Source organism: Castanea sativa, chromosome 1, assembly GCF_040712315.1.
Source record: "Castanea sativa cultivar Marrone di Chiusa Pesio chromosome 1, ASM4071231v1".
Lineage (NCBI taxonomy): Eukaryota > Viridiplantae > Streptophyta > Magnoliopsida > Fagales > Fagaceae > Castanea > Castanea sativa.
Window position 1 is genome coordinate 35332004 of NC_134013.1, and position 18610 is coordinate 35350613.

Below are 18610 nucleotides of genomic sequence, written 5' to 3' on the forward strand. Positions count from 1 at the left end.
TAGAAAAAGTGTTTTTGGTTTAATCAAGTTTTGTAGTTTTGTTGAGCTAAAACAGTGAATTTTGAAGGAAACGATGAAAAGTTAAACAAGAAGGCTGTTGTGTTTAGAAATTGCTCCATGCCAAAATGCCAGTTTAAATGTGTTGAAAAAATTAATCTAAAATCCTAGGACCATATAAAACACCACAACTTATGCCACAATTGTCTACATGGCAGACTGTGAATGGTGGAGAAAAAGTGATGGATTTATGTGAAAGTGACAGACTGTTAGTCATATTCGATAGAGTAGTTGTGGTAAAAGTTTTGGCATCTTACTTAAATTTAATTAAAAGAGCATTGTGTCTTCCAATAAAGTAATTTAAATTTGAAAATGAGTCCCCTGCTCGAGGACACTTGTCACCTTAGACTAGGGGGCAATTGATGGGGAATATTTATGACATAGCATTTTGTAGATACCTAATTATGTGCCTCTCATTTAACCTCACTTGCATTGCATTCCATATATTCACCATCTCATGTCTCCAAGACAAGATTGTAATTTTGATTCTTTGAACTCCAAATAATTTTCATAAAACAAATCTAGAGGTCATAATGATCAAAGCAAAAGTTCATGAGCATTAATCGGATCATCGAATTAAAAAAATATCAATGTAACAAGTTTTAATGGTAAAATGCACTAGCATTAAACTAATCCTGACCATAGGTGATTATGATCTCTTAATTCTAATTGGTTGAAACAATGTGTCATATTCCTATTGGCCGAGGATAGAGTTTATGGTAAGGTTGCATGCATCCAATTTAATTCAAAATCAAAGTATTTATTGATTCCTGACAAAATAGGCAGAAATTGATTAATTAGACAATTAATTGATCAATTAAACATATTTGGAATTAATTTGCTAACCTTAAGGACCAAGAAAATCAAAAAAGGAAGTCGAATTTGGAAGAATCATATCCCATTTGAAAAGTGAAAACGGAAACAGATAGACCCAAATAGGAAAAGATACGGGGAGGATCTAGACCAAGTGCCAATTGGCACTTGGACTAGAATCCTCAAATCTCCTTCCTTTTTTGCTTTAGCTTGCTCCCTAGTCTATTTGACCTTGATTACTACGTTTTTCCTTCAAAAAACCTAATTTTCTAGGAATTTCACATTGTTTGGAGACTAAACCCTAGCTCCCATACATTTAGTATACATACCCCCTTCCACCATCAATCCTAAAACACACCAAGTATCCCATAAAACTCTTAGACCTTCCTAGCAAACTGATCTCTCTCTCTCTCTCTCTCTCTCTCTCTCTCTCTAGAGTTAGTAGTAGGAAGGTGCATTTGGTGTCTTGGACCTCCTAGTCTCAATTTACTAGAAGGGATAGTTTGAACCTCCTAGTTTCAAGCTGCCAACTTCTTGCTCACAAACCCTTCTAGAAGTATCGTTTAGCTCTGAGTGTTGTGCATGTAGGTAAGGTTTCTTAACCTTCTCTTTATTTTTATGTCTTAGCTTTTTAGATCCAAGCATGTTCAATTTCTAGGTTTTTCACATGTTCTTGTTTGTTATCATGTTTAGATCTAGGATGTTCATAACCTTGCATGAATTAGATTTTTTTTTTCTTTCAATTTCAAATAAACAATTCACATGCTCTTAGATTAGGGTTTTCAATTCAAATACATTGTTCTTATGTTCTTAGATTAGGGTTTTTCTAATATCAATAACATGCTCATATGCTCCTAGATTAGGATTTGTCACACCACACACATATTCACAATTTCTTTCAATATCTTATATATGCAAGCTTGGAATAGGGTTTCATCATGTTTTTGGATGTTTTACCTTTCAATCATACGTTTTCCATGGTATAAACTCTTGAATGATATGATATGATCAGATCATCGGCCCCGCAGTTGAGAAGACTAGTTTCACCAAGTAGGTTAGGTGCCTAACACTTGTTGGAAATATATCATAGAATAAACAAGTTTAATACAACAAATACTATCTCAAGAATTTTATCTAGAATGCAAATTATCAAGAACACACATATATATGTATGTATGTATGTATGTATGTAAATATAGGAACAACCTCACGGTGCTATAGAATCACACTGTGAAAGCATCGTCCTTAAAGGTTGATTTATGTCATCCGAAGTAAAACTCGGTGTAACTAGTTCTCTTAGCCAAACAACCCCCTAGGATTAGAGTACTACAACGTCAACCTTTGTGATGGATGCACTTCCACTCATGAAGGTTCAAGAAAAACCTTCCAATATTGCCTTTCCTTAATACAATTAAAATTGTAGAAAAATATGTGGGAGAGTAAGAGATTAGAAATGGTGTATTTGAAAATATAGAGCAATAGAAAAAGCCTTTTAGGAATGGTGTAGTGATAGGTATTATGTAGGCTATTTATGGCGATAATGGTTTATAGTTACTGATTACTAATAACCCATAAAAGCCCAACGGCTATATAATCCATTATTGCCCAATGACTATTTTCTCATAATTGCCTAACGATTATTTTACTCATAAATTCCCAACAGCTAGAAAATAAATAATAATAAAAGTGTTTAGAACACACATTTTTACACCAGTAACACCTTCCCAATCCGGTAACCCAGCCTCTGAACTTAGATCAAAGGTTAGTAGATTAGACTTATCATTGTAATCTTCTCTTTCTAGATTGTAAGTAGGAATCAAAATATTGTACTTTTGTTTTAAATTGTATCTAGGACCAAAACAATGTAAATTTTTGTTATTATCAAAGATATGTACTTTTTATCAAATAATCAATAACAATGATGAATTTTTTCAATTATTTTAGTTTCTTATTTTCTTTATTAAAATAAGTGGCGACTCCATTATAAAACTTTTTATCTATGAGGAATAATAATAACAATAGAACCTCTCCATTGTCTCTTGAGAGGCAATAACAAGAGTCCACCCCATTTGCGTGGGAAAGTGCCAAAGACCACTGAAAAGTTTTGGGAGGCACGATCTCTCACACATTTCACATTGCCCTATATTAAAAGTATGGTGTGGCAGGTTGGACCGATAAACTGCTTAGTTTGACCACAACCTCAAATGGAAAGACGTATCTTTATTACCTCCATGATTTATGCCACAATACCTCTATTTGGGGATAACTTTGGAATTAAAGGGAAGATATTGGGTGAAATCAAGTCCTAGAAATCTTAGAATAATCCCTTTTCTATCTGCAACATAAATAACGATATCACCAACCTTTAAAGGTACTGACATATTCTCAGTTTTTTTAGGTACTTTTCCTTCAGCCTTGTCTTTTCTCTCTTTCTCTCTCTTAAAGGTTTTCACAGATCGAGTCTAACCCATGATTGACTGTATTATAAGTGGGGATTCATTATTTATTATTTTTCATAACCACTACCTAAAGTTTGTATGGTTGTTTCTTCTTAGGTCGTTCGCTATAATATATATATGTATGTAATTTTCTTGGAGAGACGTTGTTTTCTCTATACTCCTTTATATTTATTTATATATTGAAATAAAATTTTGTTTGATTTTATTTTTGGGCAAATCACACTTTTCTATCTTAAACTGTTATCTTGATTTTACTTAACCCTATGAACTATTGAAACGAGCGATTGACTCCTAAAGTTATAACTCTATTTTAATGTCCCAAAAATCTCATAATAAAATCTTCTCTATCTTCAACATAAATAACGGTATCACTAGCCCTTAAAGGTACGGACATATTCTCAAAATTTTAAGGCACTTTTCCCTTCGTCATGTTTTTTGTTTTTTCTTGAATGTGTTCACAGACAAAGTTACAAGAGTTAAGTGTAATCGGGGTTATAATTAAGAAGGGTCCATCACGTTTCAATAGTTTATGCTTTATGGGATTAAGTGTAATCAAGTCATCATTTAGGATGAAAAAATTGTAACTTACCTTTCATTTTTAAGACTAGGATTGAGTCGCCAAAGACCTTGTAGCTGAATTGGCACCTCCCCCATGTACAAAGTGCTTGTGGGTCTAGGGGGAAAGAGTTCGAGCTGCGGGGTTAGCAGCATATTGTAATTATCTCTTAAAAAAAAAAAAGACTGGGATTGAGTCATAATTTAGGATGAAAAAATTGTAATTTGCCAATCATTTTTAAGATGGGGGCTCTATAGCAAAAAAAAGAATGGGATCGAGTCATAATTTAGGATTGAAAATTTGTAATTTGCCAATCATTTTTAAGATGGGAGCTCTATAGCATCTATATCCCGGCACTACAAAAATATCTGCTCACCTCACCTTTCACCATTCACCATTTCACCAAGGGGGATATTTGGCTTCTAGCATAGTAAGGGAGGGCAATATAGTAAGTTAATACACGTTTGAAACGTATTAACAAACTAGCATCTTGAGTTTTAGAAACTCGAGTCTCAAAGACTCGCTTTGTACTGCTGACTTAGACAGGAAATGCCACATAGATCTTGAGTCTTTTAGACTGGAGTTCTACCAAATCAAAATCGAGTCTTTAAGACTTGATTTTCTCAGTGGAAAGCGTGAAAATCGAGTTTGTAAGACTTGAGTTCCACAAAGAGATAGGAGTGGCAAAATTTGACACGACCCGCGAACTCGACACGACACGACACGACACGAAATTAACAGGTTATGGGTTGAGGCTTAACGGGTTCGTGTCATATTCGGGTTGACACGGCTGACCTGTTTAATAAACGGGTTGGGTTAGTGTTGAACACATAGAACCCGTTTGACCCGTCTGACCCGTTTAATTAAATAACATTTTACCAATATACCCTTCAAACTCTAGGTATATAAACTTATTAGTTGTTGTGATTTGTTTTATTTGACATATTCTGATTCATTATTTTTTATATTGGGATATGCTTTAGTTTTGAATGATTATTTGTGATGTAGTTACTCGTTAGTTCTGAATTTTATACTAAAAATATTTATTTTTTTGTTTTTTCATAATTTTTTTTTTCATTTTGATAAAATCTAATAAATAGGTCGACACGACTGACCCGTTTAATAAATGGGTCGTGTTAAGGTTGAGGAATTATGACCCATTTAATAAATATGTCAGGTTAGTGTTGACCTATGTAATCGAATACTCATGACTTGACACGACATGAATCCGACACATGAACACGAATTGCCACCCCTACAAAGAGACAAACAACGAACCCAGTAGAACGTTGGAAAAGAGAGAAACCCAGTAGGAGAAAAACCCAGAACGAAGATGATGAAGCCCGAACCAATCGAAAATAGAAGAAAAACTAGTAGAAGAAGATGAAGCCCCCGAACCGATCGAAAATCAAACAACACGAACAGAACGAAGATGAACCCAGTAGAAGAAGATCAGAACGAAGATGATGAAGAAAGAAGAAACCCAGGAAGATGAAGAAACCCAGAACGATCTGACGACATGAAGAACGATCTGACGACGAAAGAGGAACGATTTGACAACGAAGAACAAAGATGAAGAACAGAGGGAAGAACAGAGGAAGAACCAAGAACACTAGAGCTCCGATTGGGCGATCTGGTCTTCAGATCTACACAAAGAAGAACGATGGGTACTCAGAAGAACGCGAGGAAGAGAAAGTATTAAGTAAAACTCGAGTCTTTAAAACTCGAGTCTTACAAACTCAAGTTCCACGTGGATTTTTTTTCCACACTAGCTACCATCACTTACAAATCGGACTTAAAAATTCGAGTTTTATCTTGAAACTCGAGTTTTAGACACTCGAAATATTAGTTTTCAACATTGTTTTGAAACGTGATAGCTAATTAAATTTTTTGATATTTAATGTTATTTGGAAGAAAAATTCTTTCACCAAGTGACAAACCAAAAATCTCTTCGCGGCGCCTAGAGCCGAATAGAAGCATCCAGAACACATTTAGACCGCACTTAAAACTTAAAAATGAGATTAAAATTTTTTTTAAGTAATTAATTAATTAAAACTAAAATCACTCTAAAACCCTTTATATATATTCTCCGAACATTATTCCTACGTTTTCTTCTATTCTGCTCTCTCTCTCTCTCTCTCTCTCTTCGCGTGTCAGTGTAACCTTAAGATGAGGTACGCTTCTTCACGCTCTATGCAAATGTTTAATCTGTAGCATTTTTATTCATCATTTTGTTAAAATAAATTTATTTTAATGTTATAGAACCCTAAGTTCCGATGTTTCCTAGGTTGTTTCTGTTTCTGTTTCTGTTTCTGTTTCTGTTTGGTTACTGAGAAAGAAAACCATGAACATTTTTTAAGTTTAGGTTTACTTTAAAAAAAAAAAAATTCAATAATTTGACAGTTGACTGAGCTAAACTGCTAAACCAGGTGGTTGTAGAACTGTACTAGGCTCCCTTGGATTTTTTATTTTTGGTTTATCTTATTTGGGAAAACAAACAGAAGTTAGGGTTTGAGTTAAGTTGATTGATTAGGGAATGGTTTCATTTTCTATCGCTATTTTTATTACTGAGAAAATGAATGGAAGTGAAAACAAAACAAGTTTCCGAGTTTCGTGTTGTTTTCTAGGATTAGGGTTTAAGATTGTTTTATAAGCTCGGGGTAGGTTCCCTCTGTGTGTGTGTGTGGGGGGGTCCTACAGTTGCGGGGGACTAAATACTGAGAGGGATAATGTATACATCTGATACACAAGATATCTTCTTGTGCTAGGTTCCATAATTGATTTTATTGCATTATGAGCACGCGTGTGAAATGCGTTTGTTTTCATCTCATTGATTTGTTGTATGCAGAAGTTACTGTAAATTGCTGCATTGATGCTTAGAATTAAGATATATCTTTTGTTCTGAATTAATTTTGTAGTGTTGTCATATTTTATTGTAAATTTTAATTAGAAGGTAGTGTGGTTGTTTGGTTATTTTTTATTTAGCTAAATGCTAAGGATTGAACAGAGCGTTGATCACCCAATCCTTGTGATGATTTTATGAAAAACAAGCTTTACAGGTTTGCATTGTTCTATTATCTGTGTTAGTTGACCTATTTATGTTGGAAGTGTTGATTCTAATGGTAAAAATCATTTTAATAAATTAGACTCTGTTATGTTATAAATTTTTTGGTCAAAATACAATGTTGCTCCCCAAACTTTAACCCATGAGTGATTTTAGTTCTCGAAGTTTAAAGTGCTCGGTTTTAGTTCCTAACAAACTTAAAGTGATCACTTTAGTCCCTATGGAGTGATAAATTGTCAGTTTTTAGTTTGATTACATCAACTAAGGGACTAAAATTGATCATTTTAAATTTCTGGAACCAGTAATATATTTAAGCCAAAAAAATTTGAGAGTAAAATTTCATCATGGCACGAGAGCTAATATGACCTATCTACAGATTTAAGAAAAAGAAAGGAGCAATAGGAATATACCATAATACCAATGTAGGAGTACACCACAAAAAGAAAACATCCAACTATATAAGGAGCCATGTTTTGTATCCAGATCCGTAGAAGTTTAGAACTAATATTTCATTAAGCCTACAGCTTTCCTTCCTGCTTCTCTTTCTGTCTTGTTGTTGCTTTTAGGTGTTTTGATATGTCAGCTAGAATTGGATAAAAAGATATTGGAATTTCTTTTTCTCCTTCTTTGACCTCTTCTTCATTCACCATACAATACTTCCGACTCCACAACCATCAGTATAGTCAAGGTGTTCTGATTTATCGTGATTGGTGAAACTAGGTTATGTGTGCTTGTGTCTAAAACGGATGAAAGGAAATGGAATTGCTAACAGGCAAGTCTATGCAAAGATTGTATATTCAAGAACATGGTGACTGCAGAGTTGAAGTATGTTTAGAATGGCAGATGTTGAAGACTATACTAATTGCGTCTGTATAATAAATGAGTTTTTCTATAAAACTCTTTCTTGTCCTAACTTCTTTTCAATTTCCAAATTTCAGTCGTCATCCTACCGTGAAATGGGCCCAGAGTTCTGATAAGCTTTTCATTACTATTGACTTGCCGGATGCCCAGGATGTGAAGCTTAAACTGGAGCCTGAAGGAAAATTTTTCTTCTCTGCTACCAGTGGAGCAGAAAAGATACCTTATGAAGTTGACATAGATCTGTATGATAAAGTTGATGTAAATGTATGACGTAAATCATAACAATCTCTCCTTGTTATAGTTACATCCTTTTGAACAACATTTGTATTAACATGACATTCTGCAGGAGAGCAAGGCTAGCATTGGCTTGAGAAATATCTGCTACCTTGTGAAAAAGGCCGAGAACAGGTGGTGGAGCAGATTGTTGAAGCAGGAAGGAAAACCTCCTGTTTTTTTGAAAGTTGATTGGGATAAATGGGTTGATGAAGATGAGGAGGAGCCAGAAAATAAATGTGAGTCTCTTTTTATTACTTTATGGTTTGTTGTTCATACTGTTGATTTTTATTTTATTTTTTCCCTTGGCTATTATAATTGATTTGTTACTCTAAATTGTCATCTTGTTTTCCAGTGGGATCTGATACAGACTTTGGTGACTTCGATTTTTCAGTAAGTCCTGATATGATCGCTTAAATATTGTTTCATTGTATTTATTTAGTTACTTATTCATTCTACTTGTGCCCTTTTATTTCAGAACCTGAACATGGGCGGTGGTCAAGGCTTTGACGCTGACGCTGCAGGCAAGGATGATGGTAAGTTTAATAATCCACGCATATACAGTAAACCTCTCCTGCAGAATTTCTCTGTTGGAACTGGATTTGAATTTTGACCTCCTTTGTTCAAGTAAAAATGATCTCGTGTCTTCTATTGCCTGCAGAAATTGATGATGATAGTGACACAGAGGAGGAACCATCTGCTGGTGGTGAGCCTGATGCAGAAGATTCTCATGGTGTCGAAACCGGTGGCAAGCCTGATGCAAGAGCTTGAATCTCTGTTTGATGTGTTTTGCACGGCTAAGCTGATGTTTTGTCTAGCAGTTTAATGCTTTAACTAACGTACAAATAGTTAATGTTTTACTTCACATATCTTGCCTTTTTACCTATTGCCTGGGTGGGAGGGGGTATGTTAATTTTGAGCTCTTGGTGTTGGCAAGCTTTAAATTTCTTCTCTCGTAGTGCATGCATACAAGCATGAGTCATCGGGCTTTGGTATTTTTCATCATTTCTGTTTTGTTTGCCATCTTATCTTCATCTTAAAAGGGTGTTTGGTGGGGATTCCATTAGAGTTTAAATTCGAATTAACATTTTGTAAGTATTTATCTTGAAATTTAATTTTCACACATAATTAAACAAATTAGTTTATAAAACTGTCTAAATGACTCAGTAAATCTGAAAATATAATTGTTGATGTCCTATAAAGATAACAAGTTAATAAAGGAAGAATTGAACGTTAAAATGAAGTCAGAACTGAACAAAATATGAAAACTATTTTTGCGAGGAATATTGCATCTTCTAGATGATTATCTCTTCAAGGATTGTTATACCTTATGCTCCTTATTTTCAACTCAAGTTTTAATTTGCCTCATGGGATTCTGTTGATGAGGACTTTACCACGGCCTGGTAATGTTTGGGGAGTCCAACCTAGTTCTAATGTTGTGTTTGGTTAGGGTTTTGGAAGATGGAAAAAAGGGGAGGAAAATGTGATTTTTTATTATTTGGTAAGGTCGAAAAGGAAGAGGAAAAAAAAAACGTGGTTGGAGTCATCATATTTTTATTAAAAAAAAAAAAATAGCATTAATTAAAAGAGAGGGTATTTCAGCTGCAATACAACTTCCAAGGAATGGAGGAAACTATTCCATCCAGACCTGTGTACAATCAACGGTACAGCATCCTAGCATGAAAGTTTAAAATGCTATAAATCGTAGAGTTAATTGCTCACCGCGATGTAGGTTACCTTTGGATCTTCTCTTTGGGTTGACCCTATCACAGTTTTGCCATAAATCCTTCGGCATACGATCTTTTGTGACTCCACATTCTAACATATGAAAGAAAAAAAAAAAAATTGCCATAAAATTGTAAAGTTATTGCTTAATGTGACATGAATTACCATGGGATGCATCAAAGTTATGACATTAATGTGACATGAGTTACCATGGGATGCAACAAAGTTATGGTCACGTTTTGCCATGTTGGCGTTTTTCAAATGTTATAAAATCATTGAGTTAAAGTGACATAAGTTATCACTAAACATAACAAAGTTATTATCATCTGTGACCCTGTTAATACATTTAAAATGGCTACAAAATTAAAAAATTGAAAAACAAAATGTTAGGATGCAACATAGCGTAGTTAACGGATTTGACAAACACAATTATACCATTTAAAAAAACAAAAATAGAGCTGCCATCAAAATTGTGAAGTATTGCTTAATATATCAGAAATTACCATTGAATGTGATGAAGTTATTGTTATATGTTATTCTATTATTGCTTGCCAAAAGTGACTAAAAATAGAAAAAAAGAAAAAAAAAAGCTCCTCATGGGATATGGCTAAGCCTACCATTAGATCTGACATACCTATCTTATATCATCAGGGGTGGAGCCAAGATTTTTTGTTTGGGAAGCCAATTGTGGTATGAATATATTAGTTAAGAGTTGAGACAAATTATCACACATGCGTAAACATATACACATATAAACCTTAATATTTTAATACTAGAGTAGATCATAATTTATAAATATATTATTGTATATTCAAAAGATCATTTTTAGGAGAATTTAACATTTTTTAAACTCCAATGAGTTTACAAAAGTTGTATAGTTTGATATTAGACAAGTGCAAAAAAATTAAATTGAGAAAACAAAAACCACCTTGTCTTTATAACTACTACATCAATTAACAAATTATATTTTTTTTTAGGAGTATCATTGGACTAATTCAAATATTTGAGGGAAACTCTTATTTTTGTACCTAAATCTTAAAGTTTTTTAAAATAATTATACAAAAAATAAAAGAAAATTTTAAAATTTAGGGGCATGGCTGTAGCTCTGCCACTGTATGTCGCATGTCATAGTCTAATATTTAAAAATAAAAAATAAATAAACAGTTGTTGATGCCCACTTTGGCAAGAAGGCTCAATAACAAGAAGAAACCCAACAATATAGGAGGAAATAAGAAAGAAAAATTAGCAAAGTGAGAAGAAAACCATTAAACTCGAATGACAGGAATAATGGCCTATGAGCCTGTAAAATAGTGAAAAGGCTCCAAAGAAAGCAAGCGGACTCAAGGGAGCCCAAAGAAATAAGTAGCATGCCCATGAGAATTATAAGAAATGGAAAGCAAGCAAAAATGGGCCGAAAGAGTCTAAAGGAAGGAATTAGTAAATGGGGTTGATACAAGGCCAATAAACTCCGAAAGTAAAGTATATGGTAATTGGGCTGGGGAAGCCCAAAAGATTTAGCAAAAGCCTATGTAAATGAAGGATTTGAATGGGTCGAGGATGCCCAAAGGAATGAAGCTGGCCGAGGATGCCCAAATGAATGAAGCAGGCTAAGGATGTCCAAATGAATAAAATAGGCCAAGGAAGCCCAAAATAGTGTGAGAATTAACCCAACAGAAGTATTGGGCAACATGAACAGAGTAAAGGAAAAGTATATGGCAGGCCCAAAGGAGGCCCAACAAGCATAAGTTGAGTGACAACATGGCAGAAGCAATGGGACGGCGTGGCAGAAGTGTTAGTCGACCCACAAACTAAAAGTAGGAGAAGACAAGGGCTGGGTTGAAGAAGGAAAGACCCATGCCCAAGTAAAACCCAGCCCAGGGAGGAAGTGAGATACAAAGAACGAAGACCCAGTGACTTATCCACGCCACAAGAGGTTAAGAATGAGTAGCAGAACGTGCAGCAAAGACCAGACAAGCCCCTAAGCCATGGCAAATGCATGAACAACAAACAGGCCATGGACTCACATGAAAGTGGAGCACGCACAAGGCTCAAACACCACCCACTTGTACCCAGCCAATACAGGAGTAATGAGACAATGGTCAGAGGTAAGAGAGTATGGTCTAATAGTGGGGAGAATGGGGAAGCCTATTCTGGGGTTCCCGTTCAAACTCTTTTGGGAGAAATGTCCTATTAGGATGACATACCACCCAAAAGAGGGAAAGATGAGCTGGAATCACTAGGTGCATGCCATAGGAGTTAGTAAGAGAGAATACCCAACCCTTATCCGGATGGGAATGCCACGGAGAGTAAGAAAACAAAACAAATTTTTTTTGTCTAGGAATAGAACGTGGCACAACCAGCACAGGGTAGTGGTGATGGCTAGGTAGCCGATAAACCAATGGGTGGTCTGTGAAGGACACCCACACTAGGCCAAAAGTAGTTGAGGGGTAAAATAGTAAAACTTATCACGGTAGGTAGTATAAAAAAGCCTTAGCTGTGCACAGTGGACAACAACGAAAGGGGGGAGAGGTAATCAAAAGGAGTAAGGAAAGATAAGTGAGAAGAATAACATGAAAGAAAAGGGACCAAAGAAACACAAGGAAGAAAAGAGGGGACATAGGAATAAGAGAAAAAATGGAGAGTATAGAAAAACAGAGAGGCTAAAAAAGTAAGATGAGGAAGCATTAGTGTGATAGGGGCATGCACCAGTAGGCTACTCCCTTCTCTCCCTCTCAATAGCCTACGCTCTAGTAAAATTAAAAGGATCCGAGGATAAACCATTTAGTCCCATTCTCTCAAAGTGGGTAATTTCCATGACAAGATTTCCTTGTGAGATTACCCATATTGAAGAGTGGTTTCCTTCCTCAACTTAAATCTCCTAAGGAACCAAGCATGACAGACTAACCACTCATTTCTTTAAGTTGATCAAGCATTAACATTACTTCTTTTCCTTTTATTATTGTCACTAACCTATTCCTGCCGTACTCGTATTACTATGTTTTCTTTGCTAGGAAAGTGGTTTAATCATTGTCAGCAAATATATTATTCCTGTTTTATTATATTATGCCCTCTTGCTATAACATTTTTATGACAACGTCTTTCGCTAATGGGCGTGTGACCAAGATCTAAGCAAGGAGGTCCTAGCTTGCGCCCAAGCTGGCTTGAGGTGAGTTTTAGTCAAGCCAATCCCGACTATTCTACCCTAGAACTATTGGGCCATAACACGAGAGGAAGCAGTCCAGCTTAGAAGTAGAGAAAAGCCCACCACAATAGTAGAAAAAAGTTGAGATGTTGCTCAATAAGAAGTGAGTTATTGGTGGATATAACTTATAAGTGAAGTTATTGTCATGTGTGACAATTTTATGTGACATTATCATCATGTAATTATGTGACATTGTCACTGTGATTATTCAGTATACTTGTTATTCCCCAAAGTGATTAACGCTCTGTTTGTTTCAGCATCAACGTTTTCTGAAAAATGGTTTATTTTCCAAAGAGCATTTTTTGGAAAACTATATCATTTTCCAGTGTTTGGTAACGATCTTGAAAATGAGCTTGAGAATGTTTTCCGGTGTTTGGTATGCAAATTTTTATTTTTATTTTTTATATTTCTTGTGTAATTTAAAACATGTGTATTATGTAAACCAACTAATGTAATCAATATAAATAATAATAAAAAAACCAAAAATGAATTTGGTTTTCATACTAAAATTTTGACAATAGATACAATCAAAATTAGTTGTCAAATTTTCATGATCTCTACCACTCATCTTGCTCATATATATGGATAGAAACATCCACACACACACACACACACACACACACACACATATATATATATATCAACCATTTGTCTATATACATAAAATTGATAAGGGAATACGTCTTTCATAAGTACAAATAACAATAACTTTTAATTTTCTACTCTTTTTGCTGGTATATTAATTGTCTACTATGGTCAACCACAAGCCTTTAATATTACTCAAAATTATGTATTCATATAATGCATCTACATAATATATCATCACTGCATAGTATCTGCATAATATATCTATCAACGAAAAATATTATCCTATGTAAAAGCAATTTAGAGCCATATAGGCACTGTGTTAAAAATTTTGTCTTTTACTTCATTCTCTCTTCTTTTTTATATTTTTATTTTTTTAGCACTTTTATGTGCAAAAAAAACTTCTACTTGGAATCCATCAAACCAAAAATTTCTTAGAGAAAAAATAAAATCAAGTTTGAAATTCAAAATAAAGAATTGAGATTTTGGTAGAGAAGAATGAAATAGTTACCGTTGCAAATATGTTCTCTTTTGCAAGTTGGTAGAGAGGAATGAAATAATTATTGAGCAATGAGGGAAAAAAAATTTACTCAGAGAACTTTGTTATAAAGGGGAAGAGAAATATAGAGAGAGAGTGAGGGAGAGAGATCTATGGAAGAGGAGAAACCAGAGTTAGCTAGCGACTATGAGGGTGTGAGGAAAGAAAAAGAAAAGGGAAGAGAGAAAGAGTGAGAGAGCGTACCGTGAGAGAGAGATTGTTTTCCAAAATTTTTTTTTGGAAAACAACCTATACAAAACAAGCTTTATTTTTATTAGGATTTTTCATTGACTAAAGATAGTTTTCCGTTGACTAGTTTTTCTTTGTACTACCAAACATTGGAAAATGTGAAAAACTATCTTTACAAAAAGTTTTCCAGCAAAACAAACAGAGCGTAAAGGTAAAAGTAATTTCATTGTATGGCCGCGTAAAAAATGCTTATCTATGTGTAATACAAAAGAACCTTAATCAAAGTATATTTAGTTTGGACTAGAAGATTAATGCTTTTCCTATGTAGGCTTTTTTATTATTATTATTATTCATGAAAAATCTCGTTTTATCTTCAAGCACATTGAAAATGACGAATTTCATAATTAAAAAAAAAAAAAAATTAGGGCCATAATTCTTTTGCCGGGAAAGATAGCCTGAGGGAAAGATTACATAGCTAATATGCTACGCTGTATTAAACACTGACATGTTCAGTTCGTCTACCTCATTGCATAAAGTAAAATGATACATATTGCATGAGGGAAAGCTTACATAACTGCGTGTAAAATGAGGGGGCAGGACCCTTAAACCAAATCCAGAATGTAGCAATTACTTTGACGTGAACAGATGTATGCTAATATATATGAAGTTGCTGAGATATAATGACTCTTACATCAACAATGAATTTAATTTTAAACAGTATATGTGCAAAGAACCAAGATTGTGCACTTCCTTGTTAAAAATAAACATCTATTTGATCCAAGTCTCTTTTCAATAACAAAATTGAAATTTACCTTCCATAAAAGAAAAGGGAAAAACAATGCAATGCTATTAACTTAACCTAAATGTTAAGAATTGTCTTAGAAACTTCACTTACAAGAAGTCAAGAACAACTGCATACCTTTCGATTGCGTTTGCTAGGGTTTATAGAGATGAATCATCAATGTAAGCAAATGGAAATGAAAGAGCATGTAAAATCTTACAAGACTAGCACAAAATTCTGCATGACTTACATAATGGGTTGTTAAAGTACAAGCTGGGTATTCTCTATTTCTATACAAATTAGAGTTACATCTGACACTTTTAACTTGTAGGAGACAGCTTTAAACAAATAAAAAAAATGTACGAAGTCTTGTCTAGATCTGAAGCTTTTGTTCCCCAAATCTCTATTTGAGTGGGTGAACGCTTCTGGTCTTATTCTTGGTCCAATATGCATGAGATGCTGGCCTTTAATCAATGAAATAATAATAATAATAATAATAATAATAATAATAATATGAAAAAGAGTTACGTAATCAAATAGTTACAAAATTGTCAAAATTCACCTATAATAAAAAGATATTGAGTAATGTTGTAACCTAAAGATACAACAAATTTTGTAACTACACTTTATCATTTCTTTAATTGGTAAGTTACACATGCATTCAATCGGTCTTGAACCCACATTCCTATCCGCACTTAGAACTTATAAGGAAGGAGGTGCAAGTTCAGCTAAAGCTCATTCGCCAAATAGCACATTCGACCCTAACCTCTCTTGAACTATGTTCAGTGTCAAAAATTATAACATCAGTTTACGAGATAAGATTTTGTGTCTACCAGCTGCTGGTTTAAGTAAAATGCTCAACTTTTGTATCGGAAAATCAGTTTACAAAACCTTCATCACCAATTTTTTACTGAATTAAATTGATGAAATGCCACCCTTGCGCCCTAGCAAATTATTGGTTCAATTTCTGAATAGATCAAGGTCACCAATAGTCTCTGCAAGAACACAAACCTTCTTTAAATCTGTGAAATCGAGCTCGATCTCGCACGATGATTTCCCTATCATAAATCTTCGATATAATTTTGATCACAGCATGACAATCCCCACATATCCGAAGGTTCTTAATTACTTGAATTGGGGTACCCTCACTTGTGCTAATCAAACCAAAAGCCACAGCCAACTTCTCACTGTGATAACACAATGCATTCTCCTTCTCCTCCTGTCCTATATCATGCAACACAAAGTTAGTCTCAGCCACATACCCATAGGCTTTAACCTGGAACTTTATCTCATCTAGCTTCGAGTAAATCTCACACCAATTTGCGTGGCTCTGGTCACCATTTATAAATTTATGTATGACACCATCCACTTCAATGTAGCTAAATCCTGGTATCTTCTTCACATCTCTACTCTTCATGGCTTCCCTCACCCTACCCACATCATTCCATCTTTCACGAGCTGCATAAACATTTGACAACAACACAAAATCTCCACAACTCTTAGACCCCATCTCCAGTAGCTTCCTTGACGCAAATTCAGCCATTTCCACATTGCCATAAGTCTTGCAGGCACCAAGCAAACTCTGCCAAAGAACCACATCAGGAAACATAGGCATAGAGTTTATAATATCATAGGCCTCTTTGAGCCTCCCAGCTCGACCCAACAAATCAACCACACTGCCATAATGCTTAACATTAGGTCTTACCCCAGACGCCGCCATTGAATCAAACAACCTCACCCCATCTTCCACCAAACCTGCATGGTTGCACGCACACAGAGCAGCAAGATATGATACTGCATCCCGGTGCACTCCAGTTATACCCATTTGCTCAAAAAGCTCAAGTGCCTTAGCTCCATCACCATGCATACCAAACGCCATAATCATGGTGTTCCAAGTAACAAGACTCTTCCTACCACCCATATTCTCAAACACCCTATACGCTTTATCAGCAAACCCGCATTTTCCATACATATCAATAACTGCATTACAAACTTGAACATTCATATCCAGCTTCTGTTCCATGATATAACCGTGAATCTTTTCACCTTCTTTCAAAGCACCCAATTGTGAACAAGCTGAGAGAGCCCCAAGAACGGTGACTTCATTAGGCTTCCAACCCTCCACCCCCATTCTCTTAAACAACGCTATAGCTTCACTGGGTCGGCTTCCTTGAGCCAACCCAGAAACCAAAGCATTCCACGACGCAATATCTCTCACAGACATTTCATCAAACAGCTTCTCCGCACTATCCAAATTGCCAACTTTTGCATACACATCCAACAAAGTAGTCTGCAAAAGAACATCAGCATCAAACCCAAATCTCAAAACTTGAGAATGAATCTGAATAGCCTCAGAACGAGCTAGCGCACGTGCACAAGCCTTGAGTGTAAAGGAACAAGTGAGAGCGTCAACTCTGTGAGAATAGCGAGACATGGTTCGGTACCATGAGATGGCTTTGGTGGGTTCAGGACCAGAGGCGAGGCCTCGAACGACGGCGTTCCAGTCATTGGTTGATGGGTTTTGGATTTGGTGGAATATGCGGGTGGCGTGAGATAGGTCACCGGCGGGTGAGATGGAGCAGAGCTCGAGGAGTTTGGTGCGGTGGGAAGTGCAGAATTGGAAATGGCCACTGGTTATGAAATGGGCTTGGAGTTGTTTGATGTGTGAGAGAGTGAGAGTGAGAGTGAGAGAGTTGCATTTTTGTATCAAGGAGTCAAGATAGGCCATGACAATGCCATGCTACGTTTGTTTATCTGGGATTGGGATTGCATTAACTTTAACTTTAACTTCAACTTTGTACTCTTACTTCTTATTTATTTATACAAATGCATGAATCACCACCAAATTATTCTACAATCCAAAACTAGTAAGTAAAAGCTCGTCTAGTAGAAAGAAAGAGACGTTACATTACATGCACGTTTCAAGTCAAACTTGTTTCGTCTTTACTCTCTACATATTTGAAGACAAGAAACTAACCTACTAAAGCAATAAGTGAGAAATTGCATCTCTCTTACAAACCCAATTGCAAATAGGAGTGGTACATTTTGCAAGCCTGCAAATTTGATTTGGACTCTCTGTAATGAAATCAAAATCGTGAGCAATTCGTCTACCACTACCACTACCACTACCACTCGCCAAGATACTCCCTAAAATCACACTATAGGAAAGCCAAGAGATTCCCTAAACTGAATACCTAACGTCTGGCATAATTGGACCATAACGCAGTTACTAATTTGAGTAGAAAAGAAGACTTTGGGTCAATTCAGATTAACCCATAAAAATACTCCATTACCCTATGAATGCTACTTCCACAATCACTAACCCATGTTTTGGCAGATTACAAGAGGTCTCCGGCAAAGAAAAGGTGAAAGATGAAAAAAGACCATTACATGAGGCTTTCAAATGCCTTTTTGAGTGGCTTCAAAAGATTTTAGACTTAAATATAAATACTCCATACACAAAAGTAAGAAAAATAAAGAAACAAAGTGTCTCCTGATCAAATATCA

The 18610-nt window shown here is 35.3% G+C and overlaps 2 protein-coding genes across 3 annotated transcripts; one reads left to right on the plus strand and one right to left on the minus strand.

Moving 5' to 3' along the window:
* The first annotated feature begins 5940 nt into the window (after positions 1–5940).
* LOC142622166 (co-chaperone protein p23-1-like) lies at positions 5941–9088 on the plus strand. 2 transcript variants are annotated; one of them, XM_075795599.1, is made up of 6 exons: positions 5941–6059; positions 7888–8074; positions 8157–8322; positions 8439–8476; positions 8562–8619; positions 8745–9088. In XM_075795599.1, exons 1-6 carry the CDS (start codon positions 6055–6057, stop codon positions 8852–8854), a joined length of 564 nt encoding a protein of 187 aa, XP_075651714.1. In that variant the 5' UTR covers positions 5941–6054; the 3' UTR covers positions 8855–9088. The 2 variants fall into 2 exon arrangements, with proteins under 2 accessions (XP_075651714.1, XP_075651713.1); XM_075795598.1 differs by lacking the exon at positions 5941–6059 and adding an exon at positions 7669–7774.
* A 6808-nt stretch (positions 9089–15896) lies between these two features.
* On the minus strand, positions 15897–17887 carry LOC142607408 (pentatricopeptide repeat-containing protein At1g34160). Its single transcript, XM_075778892.1, has one exon. The coding sequence runs from the start codon at positions 17829–17831 to the stop codon at positions 16086–16088; it is 1746 nt and encodes a 581-aa protein (XP_075635007.1). The 5' UTR covers positions 17832–17887; the 3' UTR covers positions 15897–16085.
* Between the last annotated feature and the right edge of the window lie 723 nt (positions 17888–18610).